The 18036-nt window shown below is 34.8% G+C and overlaps 1 protein-coding gene across 1 annotated transcript; it reads right to left on the reverse strand.

The window, feature by feature from the left end:
• Positions 1-882: 882 nt before the first annotated feature.
• On the reverse strand, positions 883-15773 carry LOC121420684. The gene is made up of 7 exons (XM_041615345.1): positions 15738-15773; positions 15026-15127; positions 14239-14617; positions 11448-11692; positions 5266-5394; positions 1368-1560; positions 883-935 (listed from the first exon to the last, which is right to left on the reverse strand). Exons 1-7 carry the CDS (start codon positions 15771-15773, stop codon positions 883-885), a joined length of 1137 nt encoding a protein of 378 aa, XP_041471279.1.
• Positions 15774-18036: the final 2263 nt, after the last annotated feature.

Consider the following 18036-nt stretch of genomic DNA (forward strand, 5'->3'; position numbering starts at 1 on the left):
TTCGCCAAAAATCACTTCAAATTCATTACATTTGTGGGTAAAGTCATTATTTCATTTGTGGGTAAAGTGCATTATTACATTTGTGGGTAAAGTGTTATTACATTTGTGGGCGTTATTACATTTGTGGGTAAAGTGTTATTACATTTGTGGGCGATCAAAAATTATTACATTTGTGGGTAAAGTGTTATTACATTTGTGGGCGTTATTACATTTGTGGGTAAAGTGTTATTACATTTGTGGGCGTTATTACATTTGTGGGCGATTATTACATTTGTGGGTGTAACAGGAGTGAAATGGTTAAAAAGTTTTTTTGGGGGCAGAAAAAACTGAGTGTCTGTGGGATGTTATCATGTGTATGTGTGGAAGGAATGAAAAAGGAACAGATATGAGGAGTGTTGATAATTGACCTAGAGTGGGATAAGACAGTGTGTGGGGGTAACATGATTGAGAGTGAGTGAGTGCGATGATGTATTATGGTGTGTGGGTGGTGATGCTTATTGAGTGAGTCTGGGGTGTGATGCTGATTGAGCATTTGTGGGCGTGATGGTGGAATGATGAATGAGCATGTTTGCTGGAGGGATGATGATTGAGTGTGTACGGTGTGATGTTGATATAGCCTGTGTGGGGTGTGATGGTGATGGAGCGAGTGCGGGCAGTGATGATGCTCGACCATATGTTGGTGTGACGATGATTAACCGTGTGTGCGTGTGATGATGATCCAGCATGTGCGGTTACGGGGATTAAGAGTGTATGGGTGTGACGATGATTGGGAGTGTGTGGATGTGATGATGATTGAGCACTTAAAAGGTGAGGAAGAGTGTGTAGAATGAAATGCTCATGACGCATAATTGTATGATAATAGTGAAAATGAAACATCACAACTTACTCTGGGATTTCTTGATGTGCTGCTTGACCAACAGCACCTTCTAACTGTCCTACAAAAATATCGAGAAGGAGCCAGGATAAATATTGTTTAACTGTATTTCACTCTAAATTTCAATGGAATTCTAGTTTTAATTTCCTGTAAATACTAAAAGATAGCAAAGCCGTGCAACGAAGATCGTGTGATACACAAGTCATCCCTCCCCACCTCTCCCCTCTACCCTCTCTCTCTCACACACACACACACTCTCTTTCCATGTATCTATTAAAAAATGCTACTTTTCACAACAGACATCTTTATACTTGCTACAGTGAGTTGATAACCAGGGTAATTCACCCGTTAGTTGTGAAACTCTAAGTAAACGATGCGATGAGAATACCTTTCACAGTGGTATTAAGTTAAACGTACTGCCATTGTTGGCCATTTTATCAAGTCTAGAACATAGATGAAAAAAAAAAATATAATCTTCCAAAGCAACTGATACCTAGGTCATGAGGTATAGGGCGAGGCCATCTGCCTTGAGCTGTAAACTTTAATAAACAAAGTAGTTCTTCCTGGGGTCGTCCTTTCTGGCCGACTTGTAGGTTCAGTACCACTCTATCAGGTTGATTGGTTAGGTCCAAATTAAAGGACCTCATCCTGTCTTTGCATCTCCATAAATCATCATACTTGACAATCTATAAAAGACACACACAAAATACATTTTCCACCTATCTTTCATTCGCCAATGATAAGGCCATTGTATCCCAGCTAACCCAAAACATAGACAAAATACAATAACAAAATGTTTGGTTAGACATCATGAAAATGAAGTTGGGAAATGTTAAAATCATATAAAAATGTATGGTTTTCTCATTGCTATAAATCAGTTTCCTAACGTTTACCTGCAACATCAAAATCATGTTTAACATTTACCCAATGTATTTTAATAATATTAATAAATAATTACAATTATATCTTTCTGATGTTTTAATTAAATGTTCAGAAAACTTTTATAATCATTTCTGTAACCATACATTTTGATATGATTAGAACGGGGGTTTTAACATTATAGTGCTGTTTACGTTTAATGTTCTCAAATGTTATTTTAATAATGTTAAGGAAATGTCACAAGTATGGTTTCTTACTGATGTTTTAAGGGAATGTTTTCACAATATCATTTGGTTTCAAGGTCAACTTCATCTTTACAACTCTATCTTGTTATGTACTCTTAATTAATATACAGTAATTAGTAATTAAGGCACATAAATAAGCACAGGTCTTATACTCTTGGTATATGATTCCAAAGCAAGTTTATTCGGCATTGCGCCTGCGCAGCTACAATTGTGAGTCATGGTATGACATCATTATCAATATATAACATATCCCACAACCCATTATTATCTTATCCTATCCTATTCCTATCGTACTCTTAAACCTGCCATTCTATGTCCTATTTGGGGTTTACAGATACCAAAAAGAACATAACTTTCTGAGAGGAAATCAATAAGATCTAATGAAGCAAAAAGTGTACCAACATTTTTCCAAAACTGGTTAACGACATGGTAAGAATAAAAAAAGATTCACTAGAGTTTCTGGTCATACTTTACAAAATGTACAAACTGTATCCGTTACATTTTTAATATGGAATAACTAAACCTTGGTAGGAATCAAATTATTAAAAAATCTTGAATTGTAAAGCTCGAAGTCTCGTATCCTATAGTAGTGCGTAGAGGTAGTTTTAAGAGTTCTCTTACTTCTTCTTCTTGAAACCCATAGGTGTCTTTTAAACGTATAAATATATTTGAAATTGATGGGTTATTTTCCTTCATAAAAAATGTGTAAAAATATACTTTGGTACACCTGTTACTTCTCTAGTGATGCCATCAAAAGTTAAAGTCGGAATCAATAAAATGTTGTCAACAATGGGATGAAAGTTTTGAGATATAAAAAATAATTTCAATTTTGATGGCATAAACTTGTAACAGAATGTTTATGCTATTGTCATAATATTTCAACAAAATATTTGTAATGCTTGTTACATAAAGTATAACATTAAAAGAACGATGTTGGTAAAATGTATTTGTCTGATTTATTGTTATATAATAAAAACGTATTAAGCAATATTTTCCTTCTTTTGAAGTGTTTTTATGATATTTCAAGAACGTTTTATATTATTGGTATATTGTAACAACTTTTAAAAATATTTTTAGATCCCATGTATAACTTTATAAAGATGATAGTAAAGTTAACAAAAGTTAAAATTGTACTAGAAAGACACTGAATTAAGGATGTTTCAAACATATTTTGAACTATTTTTGTCAATTTTTTTCAAAAATGTTTTTTGAACTATTATAAAAACATATTATCATTACGTTTCTATGTTGACTTCATTGTCATAATATTCTAACAATACTTTTAAAACTTTAATTTTTCATCAAAATGTTATTAAAATATTATTAAGTTTTTGAAAAAAATATGTAAAAATCATATTATAAAAACTTTGGAAAATATGTCTAAATACATTTCAGTAACCTTTTTGAAAAACATTAGGAAAACATTTTTCAAAAACTTCTAGTTAAAATAATACAAAAACATAGTTTCATAACCTTTCAAGAACGTTTGATGTTATTGTCAGAATATTTTAACAGCATTTTTAGAATGATATTTTCACATCCACTGTAAAACATTATAAATATGGTAGTAAAATGATTTTTTTTCTAAAAAATTTTAATGTTACATGAGAAAAACGTAAAAATAAGGATGTTTCTTGTGTATTTTTGAAACATTTTTTTAAAAACATTTTCCAAAAATGTTTTGTTAAAACATTGTAAAACCATTTTCATATCATTTCCAGAACGTTTATTATTGCTGTCATAATATTCTAAAAACGTTCTTAAAGTGATATCTTTACATCCAAGAATTAACATTATGATGACAGTAAAATCTTATTGTGTAAAATCTTATATCGTTTTCCTAAGAATGTTTATTTCATGTCATTTCAACATCAACATTGACATTTTGATAAGATGTTTTAATGAAATTTTTGAAAAATGTTTCAAATTTTTGTTTTCTTGTCAGGCAATCAATAAATTATTTTTAAGGCATTTTATTCCACCCTTATTTGCTTAATTTTTTTGGTAAATATTTGTGTAAATTCTTTTTTATATAAAATGAAGATTTGGTAATTTTGTTGTATTTATCTTGAGTTTATGTAAGCCATTTGAATGAAATCCTCAATAAAAACGTATTGAAAAAAGTGTATTTCTGTTGATGGTTGAGCATGAGTGGGTGTGATGGTGATTGGGCGTGTTTTGTTAAAATATTGTAAAACCATAGTTTAATATCATTTCGAGAACGTTTATTATTGCTGTCATAATATTCTAACAAAGTTTTTAAAATGCAGTTTTTGCATCCAAGATATAAGGTTATAATGATGACAGTAAAATGTTATTGTGTTTCTCTTAAAATGACATCACAAAAACGTAAAAATTATTATGTTTCTAATACTTTTTTAAACAACTTTAGAGAACATCAGAAAAACGTTTTTCAACAATGTTTTGTTGAAATATTTCGACAACATAATTTTCATGACTTTTATAACATTAGATTTTATTGTCATAACATCTAAAGACTGTTTTAAAAATGTGATTTTGCATTAATTATGTAACATTATAAAAAAAAAATTTTCCTAAGAATATTTCTTTCATGTCATTTTAACATCAAGATTGGACATTTTGATAAGATGTTTCAATAACATTTTTGAAACATGTCTTTTAAATGTTTTCTTTTCAGATCATCAAAACATTATATGCTTCATATGCTATCATAATAACGTTTATTTAATGTTTAACATAGGGGGAACGTTTCATTAATGTTATGCAAATGTTCTTAACTTCGCTTGATCTACGAGGGATTCGATGTAATAATGGAGAAACAAGTGATGAATGTGTCAAAATTACTCTGTAAATGCAAAGGAGCTAATATGGTCCCTAATTACGCTCCTTTGAGATTGAGATGAGGGACCAGTCGTGATGGAGTGAGATTTCGGTCTTTTAAGAGTAAATGTTCACCTTTTTAGGAGTGAACGTTTCCATCTGTTTTCACTTTCACTCCAAAAGAGGAGAAAATTCACTCTTGAAAGACAGACATCTCACTAAATCAGGAATGGTACATCATCCAGCTCTGAGAGGAGCGTGACTAGGGGCCAGATTAGCTCCTTTGCATTTACAGAGTAGGGATGTGACTTGAATATCAAAATTATAGTGCGTAAAATATTATAATCTTTGTGTTGATCTATGTATTAATTTTGTTAATATGACAAATGAAGAATTGATTAAATGAATGAATTTGAATATTGGATTCCAATGAAATATTCATTCAAAACCAATTTTCAAACTTACTGCCTCTCCAACACGATCATCTTCGATGACACAAGTCATTGTGACGTCCTCTTCTGTCACATTGATTGGAACTTCTGTAGAAGGATAAATATGGCCAAATCCTAATGCATGCTCTTCATGCATTACCATCTTTCAAAAGAAATAAATATGAATAGATTAGGGATCCATGTATGTAACTTACGAATGTTCCCATGGCGAAGAAGGAAAGATCGTTTCAGGGTAAATCTTGTTTTCTTTTTGTGGGTATGTGTTCATCCTTAAGATGACCCCCCCCCCCTCCGCTCGACGTTTTGACAAGTGTGTTCTTGTCGTATTCAGGAGAATGAATAAATTTTTGTGAAAGCAGAATATCCATATATAATAATGATATGATAATAATAATATACGTATATTTACCCAGGGTAGCCACTTCAGTTTCGAAAAATGTTCTACCTGCGGGCCCTGCTATTATTATTACCCCGGCTTTAGCTGAGCTGCCTAGTTGCTCAAGCATTCAAGGAATTTCTTTCTACCGGGTACCCATTCACCTCTCCTTGATTGAGTGGGCAAATAAAGCTTGGCAGCGTATAATAAAACCTTTCACACCTTTTGCTCATTCTCCTTAAGACAACTTAAACACACTTGTCCAAATGTTGACTTACGGTGGTCCTTTCGAAGACCAATACATGCCAACAAGATAATGCACGGCGTACCATGAAACCCTCACACAATTATATGTCGGTTAATAATAATTCACTCTGAAAACTCTTAACCTAGGCCTATGACATAAACAAATGGACCAACATATGGAAAATTCAAAGAAGTCAATCATCTAGAGAACACTGATTATAAAATGCACTGGCTATTATCTAAAAGGGATCTACTTACAGTTCATTAGATTATTCTTGTAACGCATTTTCTCTTCAAACAGTTGTAGTAGGCGTTGGTCAATTTTATCAGGAACTTCTCCCCCCCCCCCCCATGGAAAACCCAGTATCTGACATTATTTTCGATTTTCACTTTTTTCATAAAAAAACAGTCAATAAACATCCTTTTTTCATGTGACACATCCATTTTTCTGAATCTCTTTTGGAAAACCCACTTTTCAGTAACTGCAAAACGCAGTATCTACACTGAACTTACGGTTTCCCTACCGAAAAACGCAGTATCTACAAAGCTAGTCTTTTACTAGACTTTAATTTGTATGTTTGGATTTTATTTTGCTTTTATTTCTCAGTAAAGCATGTTGTCTTAAAAAAAAACCTCTTTATAAGTAAAATATGAATTATAAAACTCGAATTGTCTAAGAAATCAGAAATTTGAAGTAAATGCTGATAAGATTAATTTTGAAGCAAGTATGGGTTAAAGAGAAATTCCAGTAGTTGCAGTAGACACTGATTTCATGAGAACGTCTGTAAAACAGGACTTAATTGTCAGTATATCATCGAGGATCTAGATCTGGTACATTTACATAAACTGAACTTCGAGAAATCTTGAAATCTACGCTGAAAAGTGTTCAGACTGAAGATCCCCAACACAGATAAGCGCACGTGGGAAAGTGTATAATTATTACTTTGAATGTCGTGCCCGACGGTCTACCCGAATCCCGTGTTTATTTACTGATTTCTCTGCAATTACACAATTTCTTCCAGAATCCTTTGGCACATACGTTTTATTTATACAAACAGACACTTTGGGGGTCATTTCATTGGATTCTGTACGAACTCATTTTAAAATCGTTACCAAAACTAGCATTTACCTTTAAGGCTAACCCATCAGACCTGACTAGCATAATTTTGCATGCATTGCTTGCAGTGCAAATGAAAGCAGCACTGCGCTACAACTCACAACTGTAAATTTAGTCAGTGTAGGAGCTAGCACTGTAGCAGCTGTCTGCTGCAGATATGTTTTCGAGGGGCAAATTGATGGTCTCTTTGGCCTTAAATAAAACACCTGGAGATTCATTAAATCGGTAAGTTAAGATATTTTCTCCTTAGATTTGTTGTAAATATGAAAAAGTTATCAAGATGTTGTAAAATACCAACAGCCTAGGCCCTAAGTTAACGTTAGGCCTAACGTTAATTAATTTATACAAGATGAACATGAATGGGTTGCTTGACTTCATGTACGAGTGAGAGAATGGCACCGGTAACATAGTCCTAGGCTAGATCTAGATCTAGGTCTTCTAGATAGAGATTTGCTTTGGCCTTTGGCTTTGCTAAGCCGCCACTGTCAGTGGCGGTGGTGCTTTCTGGGTGATAATATAACTTAGATCTAAAGAGAGTCTAGATCTAGAGTTGAGATGTAGATCTAGGCCTAGAATCTAACGTTAGACATGTTAGCCTAGGCCTACATCTTGATCTAACTTCTAAGGCTATGAGTTAGACTTCACAATCGAGACCTAGATCTAGATAGAAGTCTAACGTTAGACGACTAGGCCTAGACTAGATTATATCTAGGCCTAGGCCTACATGTAGAATTTAGATCTAAAGTGATCGTTATGCATGTAGGCCTAGATCTAGATCTCGGCCTACATGTAGATCTAGATTCTAGATATAGAATTCTACATCGTTAAAGTAGATATAGATCTAGGCCTACATGTAAAATCTACAGTGATCGTTACGTAATTTTTACTAGAATCACGCAGAAACGCGACCGTGTGCGCAGACAAGCCAGAGGCAGAGGGACCGCATAGAATTGGGGGACCTTACCATACATGAAAGGTCTAGACTCTAACTGTTAGATCTAACAAGTTAGAATCTTGATCTAGATCCGAGAAACCTACATATATTAGGCCTAGATCTAGGCCTAAGTTAGAAAGGTCTAACTTCGTAGACCTAGATCTAGGCCTAGACCTCTAAATTCTACATTGAGAGATCTAAGGTCTAGTCAGATCTAGATCTAGGCCTTGGGTCTGACTTTATGTGTACATTTTTAGTTAGACTGTAGACTCTAAATCAGTTTTAGATTTGTGTTCTAGTCTAACATTAGAACGTTAGATCTAGACCTAGAAGTGTGTGGAAGTTATAACGGAGCAAATGTCATGGAACAGTGTAGGGATGGTAGTCAAATGTCAGAAACTATTGAATAAATCCCTAGGGAAGAAGGTCATTCATCATCAGTGACGTAGCTACGGGGGGGCCTGGGGGCACGTGCCCCCCCCCCTGAGATTTGTCGTGCCCCCCCAGGTGCCCCCCCCCCCCAGAAAAAATTGGCAGAGCAAAAAAAAAGAAAAGAAAGAAAAGGAGAAAGAAAAGGGAAAAGAAGAAGAAAGATAAAAGAAAAAAGAAGAGAAAAATAAGAGGACTGAATGAAATAATGTGAGGGGGAGACTTGCAATTCAAAAAAAAAATATTTTCATGTTTTCATCTTTTCATTACTATATCAAATTTTTGCTGGCGCTTCGCGCCATAATTGCCTGTTCGATGGGATTCATATCTTGCTCACTAGGCTGATGTGGAGCAAGTTTTGAAGTCAATATGCAAAACATATTTTAGCTCGGACATCGAGTTTTCATTATTTATTTTTTTTTCATTTACAAATTTAAGTGCTCTGTAAAATGTCTGTTTTATGGTCTACATATCAGCATTTTACGCTCACGCTGCGTGGTCACATTGTTTGGTTTGCCAAGTTCATATTGTCTACGTGTATTCCATAATGTTCCATTAAACAAATGTATTCAGAATGCCCAGATTTTAGGTCTAAATATTTAACATGCGTGATAGCGTGCATGTTCTTTATTTCAAATGTACTTAAATTATCAAGTTTTACATCAGAATATCAATAATTGTCTGCTCACGCTTCACGATCGCATTATTACTAATACCCAATTGACTATATCATATTTATGACTTACAAAATATGAATAGAGTGTCCCGCTTTTAGGTCTAAAATCTAAATTTTCTTCCTCTCGCGCTTCGCGCTCGCATCAATTGTTTAGTTACATACCTATAACATTGATTAATACAAAAAGTGCTTAGAATGACCATTTTTTAAAGGTCGGAATGTTCAAAAATTTGCTCACGCTTCGCGCTCGCATTATTGAAATATATACCGTCTTCGTGGGTAACTGTAAGCAGTCCTTAACAGGTCCCTTTTCGGTAATGCTAGAACAGTTGATAAACATTTCTGTTTGTGCTTGGGGGTACATACGAATCTTGTTCAGGATCACACATAACATTGCCCAGAAAATTAAATTTCCGGAAAAAATACATTAAAGTAAAAAAAAAAATTCGCTCGCGCTTCGCGCTCGCACTTTTTATAAGGCTTATGAGATTATTTTATGTTTATGTTGTTTTATAAGAATAAAACTAAGAAGTGACTGATATAGCTGAAGATATAATTTCGGGCCCCGTCCCCTATTGGCGAAAGTCGGATCCGCCCTTGTGGACACATACACACACACCGGAAAAATGGCCGGTGCTCCCCCTGAAAAAGCAAGGACCACCCAGTGCCCCCGGGAAAAAAATCCTAGCTACGCCACTGAATTCATGTAGAGTAAGAACCTAGATTTAGGTCTAGAACTAGTAGATCTAGATCATGTAGAGTAAGAACCTAAATTTACATGTAGCCTAGGTCTAAAACTAGTAGATCATGTAGAGTAAGAACCTTAATCTAGGTCTAGAACTAGTAGATCATATAAAGTAAGAACCTAAGTTTAGATCTAGAACTAGTAGATCGTGAAGAAGAACTAAGTTCAACGTTTTATGCTAGATCGTCATCGAGACTTTGCCTATTCTGGTTGCAAAATCATCTGCATATTTTTATTTTGTGATCCCCCCCCCATCCTTTGCAACATAAATGCACTGAAAAAATAATGATTTCACCCCTAATTCTTCGTATATTTTACATCAAATTACTTCTTTCATAATTGGGCTGTCACAGAATAAAGCTGACACACATAAATTGTGATGATCAAAGTTCATTTCTAAAGTTAAATTCTAAACTTTACCAAAGAGGGGGCCCTTGGCAAAAGGGGCGCCCTCCATAAAATCATTTGTTTCTTCCCTCTGTCTCTCATGATGAAGTTCCAGTGTTAACAAAGCAAGACAAATTAGTGATATTGATTATAAGTTTTGGGAGAGTTAATGCTGACGTTATTTTCTTTTCTCTCATTGGTAAACCGGCCAAAATTATAATTTTCATTTTTTTCACCAATTATTTCTTTAGTAACGATTGAAGAACATTATATATATATCATATTAAAATCTTACATGTAAGCACAAAGACAAAAGATATATTAAACCAAGCAATGCAGGAGGCATTGTTTATTACAACTTTATAATAAAGTTTGGTGTAATTTTCGGCCATTTTCATGAAGTTTGGGACTCTACCACAGAGGGCGCCCTCCATGTTTCTAGGCTATTATTAAATTGAATCAAAGTACAAACACAAAACAGTTGAACACAGCTGCAATACATTGTGTTAATTACAACTTTACGAGAATATACGTTTCGTGTCATTTTGACCATTTTCATGAAGTTTGGGACTTTAACACAGAGGGTGCCCTTGATTGTAGAGGGCGCCCTTCATGTTTCTAAGTTATTATTTCCCTTCTGAATTACACATTGATATATTGTTTATTGGAATGGAACCAATATCGACTGAGTAAGTGATGATAAAAAAAGAATGGAATTAATCTTCTTTATCATATGTACATACTGCGTTTTTCCATGGGGAAAGCGGGCATTTGCTTCGAGTTTGCCCAAAGTATGTACATTTTTGTCAATAACTAAAAAAACAAAAACAAATTTGTTTGGGGGCCTGAAATGGGCATGTTTATACTCCACAATTTGATAACAAAGGGATGATAAGAAATCAAATAGTTTCGAGCGGCTTTGAAAAAAAATAAAATGCTTAATATCTCAACTTGTGCAAAATGTAGATACTGCGGTTTTTCCATGAGGGGCAGACTTGTAGGATCTATCATACAGTTATAAGCGTCTCTGGGTGGCTCTTAACCTTCTACAGTGTTCTTCATAGAACATAATGAAATACCCCATATTGCTATGGAAGTACTATTATTACACGTATATTCTTTATAATGTCTTAAACCGAAATGTGATTGCACTAAATTTCTACTGGAAAAGAATATGTGAGATGCATTCCAGTTGTCAAAATTGTTTTTTTCAATATGATTATCAAACATGCAACAATATTATTATTGAGCTATTTGAAATCTTGACGTTCTTGAGAATTGATACCTCTTTTAGCCCAGTAATGTCGTCAAAGAGATGTACACGCACGATGACAGACATTCTCTCTTCTGGTAGTGGCTGTTCTGCAAACGGCAAGCAACACATTTGTTTCCCTCTGAAGAACAAATTCTTGATGAATTTGATGAAAATCCAGGAGAAGTGATCTATCTGCAATCTAAGAACACCCCTCTCGATGATACAGTTTGGAAGTCCTGTATTTCTTAATAGGATTCTCTCCTTGACATCTGCATCTGATGCAATGTTAGAGTGACAAAGTGATATGTTACATGCGTGTAGTGTGTGTAGAGCATGCAGCCTAAACTTACCAATCCTATACAAATCTTACATATCTATTTATTCATACAAGAATAGTTCGCGATTGCTTAGTCTGTCGAACTGGGATTTCGGATTCCGGTGATCCGGGTTCGATTCCCACTCAGTGCACTAGTGTCCTTTGGTAACACATTAATCCACATTTCTGCGTCCCTCAGAGAGGACCTTAGGCCGTCGGTCATCTGTGGGCTATTGTATAAGCTACCCTCTGAGTGAATGTTGCAAACGTGTTTTATGTCATGCTCCTGAGAGCACAGTGAGATTGCGAAATCGTCGTTTTAAAATCACAAGCCCAATGTCATGATTTGGATTCCAGAATATCGGAACTAATTCCACATTCTCATCATAAAAAATATTCAGACGGCATGTAAAGGGTGATTAATAAAGACGAAACATATTTCTGTTATATCAAAAGGTTGAATAAACACAAGTCAGAATTTGTTATAATTGGAATTTCATCACATTTTTAACCATATAAATAATACAATATGATGACATTAATATTTTGGGAAGAATATCTTAAAAAAAATATTTATCATTTCAAGGATAAATGAACATCTAATGAAAACAAAAAGGCGATCTTTCAAATACCCTAGGCAAGTATTGTTTTATTTTGGGAACTGAAATTATCTCATCAATAGTTTTCGTTATTAACAAGACCACTTTACGTGCTTCTATGATTCGAAAGCGTTTAATTAAACATTCAGGCTTGAATGAACATAAAGAATGTGAATAACCCTTTACCACTTCTTTGGCATCAAGGAAATTGCTTACTATAGATATCTGTCGCAAACCTTCTTGCATAGTTCATTTGATTTTACTTTTATGAAAATCCCGATGTCTAATGCTTCAGTGAGCACATGATATTCGAAAATTATGCAAATGATCAAGGCCTTGGCCCCACTCGATGCGACGTCGAATGGTTAATTTTTTGGGGAGACCCTTTTTGGATAGTGTCACTCTGAAGCCATATGTAAAGTTTTATGAAAAAAAATCGGTCGTGAAACACACCCTCATTTCCTTTTTGTTGAAAGTTTTACTTCCCTCTCATAGACATTGTGTGCACTATGAAAGCACAATTATATTGAAGAATAAGATTTCTTTTTTAATGTCTTTAGCAATATCATTTTGCAGTAATATATATCAACCTATGGGTAGAATTCTGTGCGAAATCTAATTGATTTATTTATGGATGAGTGAGCACGCATCAAGAGGGAGGTGGCATTTTCAAAGTCAAACTCATTTTGAGTGGTTATAAAATGAAAACTGGGAACAAGTTCTGTATAGAATATGAGTGAATTGCTGTTGTTTTTATCATCCATCATCTTTATCGCCACACATACTGTCGGAACATTCAGTCTTACTAGGTAGAGACTTGAGAGAGCAATTTTAAGAAAGAAAACTTAATAATGAATACTCTTTATAATCCATAAACACATTCTTTTCCTTACAATTTCTCAGGGTAAGTTTAAATATTGTACAAATCAGTGGTCGATTCAGAATTTGAAAATAGGGATGGGATCGAAAAATTGGGGAGGGGGAACCACTATCATCTGCACATTTTAACATGTGTTTTTCAATTTATACAAAGGATACTGCCATAAATCCCTATATTGACACGTTACAAAATAATTGTGCTCACTCAACTATGACCCACGTTATCACAATTTTGTGTGGAGTGGCTAAATGATGGATAGAAAACATCATTAGCAGTATGAAATTCACCAGAAACAACCTTTGCCCAACTTTGAATATACACAATCTAAAAAAAAATATTCTTATGACTTTCAAAAGTGGTCATATAAACCTTTGATAATACATGCATGACTCAACCGTTTAATCTCATCTTTACAGGAGTTGATTAATGAGTGCAGAAAACTACCTACCAAAGTTTATATCACAAAATTGTTGCTTTCAAAAGTTACATTTTGATTTAAGTGGTGCTTATTTTTCTGTTGTGTATACATTTATGTTAGAATGTCTCCAGCGCTTACTCAGACAGTGCAGATCACTATATTCTGTTAAATATGAACTAGACTTCATAAGAAATTCCCTAGATATGGATAATAATTTATTTAATAATGAGGGGGTATTTGTTATTTGTTCAATTCCTTGATTTTTTTGTATTATATATTTCATTGGTCTCTGTCACAAAAACTTTGTTAGAAATATGGTAAATCTTAATTTTATCATTAGACTTATTTCGTCCCCACCACATTTCATAATACGTTCACGTGATTGTATCCATTTCTATAGGTAGGTATTTCTTTGATTTGCAAATTTTTCGTTTGTTGGTTTTATGGAAATGTGTAAAATAAACTTTGAACGTTGAACTTTACATCATCTTTCTTTTCAAAACGACGGGAAGAACATACATGTACATCTTGCTTTATTACACCGAACCTTACATATTTTCTCGCATGTCTTGGCAAAAGGCGGTTATGTAATATTTAGCCCAACTTACCCGGTGTATATTCTCCCTCTCCTGTGTAAAGGACTGCCTCTAATCTGGAGTACAGTGTTGCAACAGAGCAATGAGGTATTGTGAAAGTCACCGGTGACCTCAGTACCAAGTCATCAGGAACTAAACATTGTACGCCAAAACAGACTGACATCTCTTCTTTGGTGTCACCAAGATTTGGAGTATCGGTCAGGACACAAAGAGAGATTTCCTGTGGCTCTTTGCTGTCGATTGCACCAGGAGGTATCTCAAGTTCAATCCCAAAGGATTCTAGCTGAAGTTTGCCCCCATCAGCTCCAACTGTCTTGCAGCATTCCTTCTTGATTGGTTCAATATTTCCTTCATCGAGTACTGAAATTATCAACAGTATTTTATTGCAACACTTTTACTTCAAAATCATTGTCGTTTAACACTGCCATGACTAATGGATATTCTGAAATATCGATTGTAAATAATAAGAGGAATATAGTATTTGAAAAGTATTTTTTTTCCAACATTGGCAATTTTTTAAACATCTATTTCCCCATTCATGCCATTGGTTCAATTTGTTTTTTATCAAATTATATATAAAAAAAAACTCTAGTTCAGTAACATGCTAGCATTACAAGGAAAAACTCCACAATTATCTACTATCTTCCCTCATTATCTTTCGTGCTGTAAACATTACAAAATTATGTTTGTCCGGAAATCCTCAATAACATGCATACTATAGTAAGCATGTTTCAATACCAAACAAGTCCTTGTTGTGTACCACAAGAAAATTATTTCCTGATTACTACTCCTTCAGAACCTGATTCATTTGACAGGCTTCCTTTGTTGACGTCAATTTCCTCTCCTTTTTCTTGCCATGAGATTTCTTCTTCTCCACCTTCAGGGTTCTGTGAGTCTGTATCTACATGGTAGTTTAAAGGAATATTACTTTCTTTAAAATTTGGATTATTTCCGATATGCGTTAGGTGCTCGTAATAGATCATTATATCTACCTGTCTTTCAATAATAAATCATTTATTTAGACAAGGGAAGATATTAACGAAACATCGGAATCATAGTATATATGAGGAAATATCAGATTGTGCACGGGAGATAATTTAGCCTATCTCAATAAACATGCTTAATTTGCATGAGGAAATTCTTGCAAAAAATTCCATGTCTGCAGAAGTAAATTCCCAATAACCCCATTATGCCTATTGTAAGATTTAACTCTTTTCTATACATATTATGAAACCTTGTAAATATTAATGATCTCCATGAAGGTAAATTTGAATAAATCACTATTTCTCTGGTAATCATGATGAAGAACAATCAATATCAACCCACCTATGGCAGATGTCTTGAGTGATTGAGAGGGGGCTTTGTCCAACTTGGAAGGTATCCCTGCACCCTCCTGGGATTCTACAGATGATTCCTGACTCGTCTGATTTTCAGTCACTTTGACATAAGGATACAACTCCGAAAGCTTGTTCCTGTCAGATTCGGAAAGTGGGTTTTCTGAACCAACGAACCTGATTTCCCGCAGTGTACCAAGTTCCTTCGGGCATTGCGGGGACTTACTTTCAGACTGACCGAAATCAATCTTGCAACTGACAAGCGCAAGTATAGTAACATCTTTAAGGTCGCTATTTGTAAGATCAATTAAGTCAATTATGGGTACAGCCGCTAATGCTCCTTTAATTTGCAACCCACAATCTGAAGATGTTCTGGACCATTCAACACTCTTCATTACTACATCTCCTAGCTGTACAGGTTTTACTTCGACAAACTTCAAACTACGACTCAACCGAGTTACGTGTAGTAATTCTGTTGTGAATTGAAGTGTATAGTGCTCGTCAGACCAACGAGATTCAAGATGGATATCAGTCAGATGAGGTAATGTACATTCTTTAACGTCTTTGCTTGACTTGTCCCATTGTAGAGTTTTAGGGCTTTTGATGAAGAATGATTCTATGTTTTGACAGGTAGAAGAAAGGGAGAGGAAGATGGTCTCCAGAGAGACGAAGTCTTTTGAGTTTCCGTTATACAAGTCTAATTTTACCTGTCTCCAGGAAGACGGTTGGGGTTCGGAATGGTATTTTCGATTGCGTGTTAACAGGAAACAAGACAGCTCAAGACTTTTTGCATTTGGAAAACAACCACTGAGAGTCGATAGGAGTGGTGCATTCGGGTATCCATACATGCTGCCGGGAATGCAAACGGTGAGGACTGATCTCATTGGAATGAAATGTCTGGGGTCATGTGCAGGAATATACAGATTTAACATACGACAGTCAATGGTAATATGTTGCAATGCTTGGCACAATGGAACCAGTGCAGAGATAAATTCTTTGAATTTGAGTGGTAATCTGTGTTCAAATTCTAAACAAGTTTCATCGCCACGGATAGTCCAAGACATAGACACAGGTACTTCCTTTCCATATTTTAGAACAGAGAACTCGGCTGAAAAAAAAATTTATAACATAGTATATACCAGGAACGCTTATTGAGATAGGGTTTAATGAAGAAGTTTATGGTACCCACAGACGGGCAGACAGGGTACTATATAAAATACATTGAAACGTGTTACTAAGTTAATATGTAACAACCCTGCGACACAATTAGATTTAATTTTCATTCCAGCCGTGTGTTTAATTAAGCCGTTCGTAAATTATATAACACTTTACGCAGGACTGGACCACGTTCTTGTTGGGCTAAATCATCTACAAAGGGATACATCATTTATCAAACGACCCCTAATGCATTTCTCTTGAAAGAATCTCTTATTCCATCTTTGCTATATTTTAGACCCGCATGGTCAAAATACACAGTCACTGTAAAATGTTCCACGAAAATAGTGGGTGGTATATTCATTTGCATTTTCCTCAGGATTTCAATTCAATACACGGCTAAAATAGTAATCCATGGGAGAATTTTCATTTTTGAGGCTTATGTATATTTTAACCACATGACCTTCTGTGATGATCATACATGCATGTAAGAAAAGAAAATCCACTAATAGGACAACTCTTTTTTATAATCTTTTTCCCCTCCACAGGGATTTAATTGGCAAACAAAAATCATTAGATACAGAGTACAACCGTGCATGTTGCAACAGCGCAATGAGGTATTGTGTAAATCACCGGTAACCTAACGACTAAGTCACCAGGAGCTAAGCACTATACACCAAAGCAGACTGGCATGGTGTCACTAAGATAAGGAGTATCCGTCAGGACACGAAGAGTACAGAGGACAACTCTTGATTTACACCATGAAGTTAGACGTTCATCATTGGTACATGGTTGGGCTGTATAACATGTTGCATGATTTTCTCTTACTTTGAATCCAGTCTAATATTAATCCACTTACCAGTATTTTCTTTAAGCTTTAGTCCGGAAAATCGATCAGTTGAATACAGTCTCCGTGTGTCGAGAAGGACGCTGTTTAACTCTCTTGACTGTATATAATGTATATAGAAATCAATTTAAATCACTAGAAAAAGAAATTCTTACTATCGAAACTATTACTGGCACAAATATGAAGCCCAAAAGGAATCCCTAAAAAAGGAAAAAAAACACTCTCTATGTTTCTAATACCAGCGATATCAAGTAGATATACAAAGCTAGCAGCAACAGACAACAAGCCCATCTACCGCGTTATTTGACTTAGATTTGTTTAACCTGATAATAGCTTTAGATTTAACATCGGTCACCAACTTATTTTTAAAACTTTTCTACCATTGGACTTTGCCTGACATATTGTTATGATCATTATGCTGCACATTAAATTCTGAGCGCCAAGCACAAAGGGTGAAGATATCATTCTTTTCGG

Source organism: Lytechinus variegatus, chromosome 8, assembly GCF_018143015.1.
Source record: "Lytechinus variegatus isolate NC3 chromosome 8, Lvar_3.0, whole genome shotgun sequence".
NCBI classification, from domain to species: domain Eukaryota; kingdom Metazoa; phylum Echinodermata; class Echinoidea; order Temnopleuroida; family Toxopneustidae; genus Lytechinus; species Lytechinus variegatus.

Coding starts and splice junctions, on each gene's coding strand:
- LOC121420684 (XM_041615345.1), bottom strand. CDS start 15,773: ATGCCCGAAGGAACTTGGTACACTGCGGGAAATCAG. Junction 14,618..15,025: donor AAGCCTGTCAAATGAATCAG/GTTCTGAAGGAG, acceptor TTGAAGTAAAAG/TGTTGCAATAAAATACTGTT. Junction 936..1,367: donor CCCTATACCTCATGACCTAG/GTATCAGTTGCT, acceptor ATATTTTTGTAG/GACAGTTAGAAGGTGCTGTT.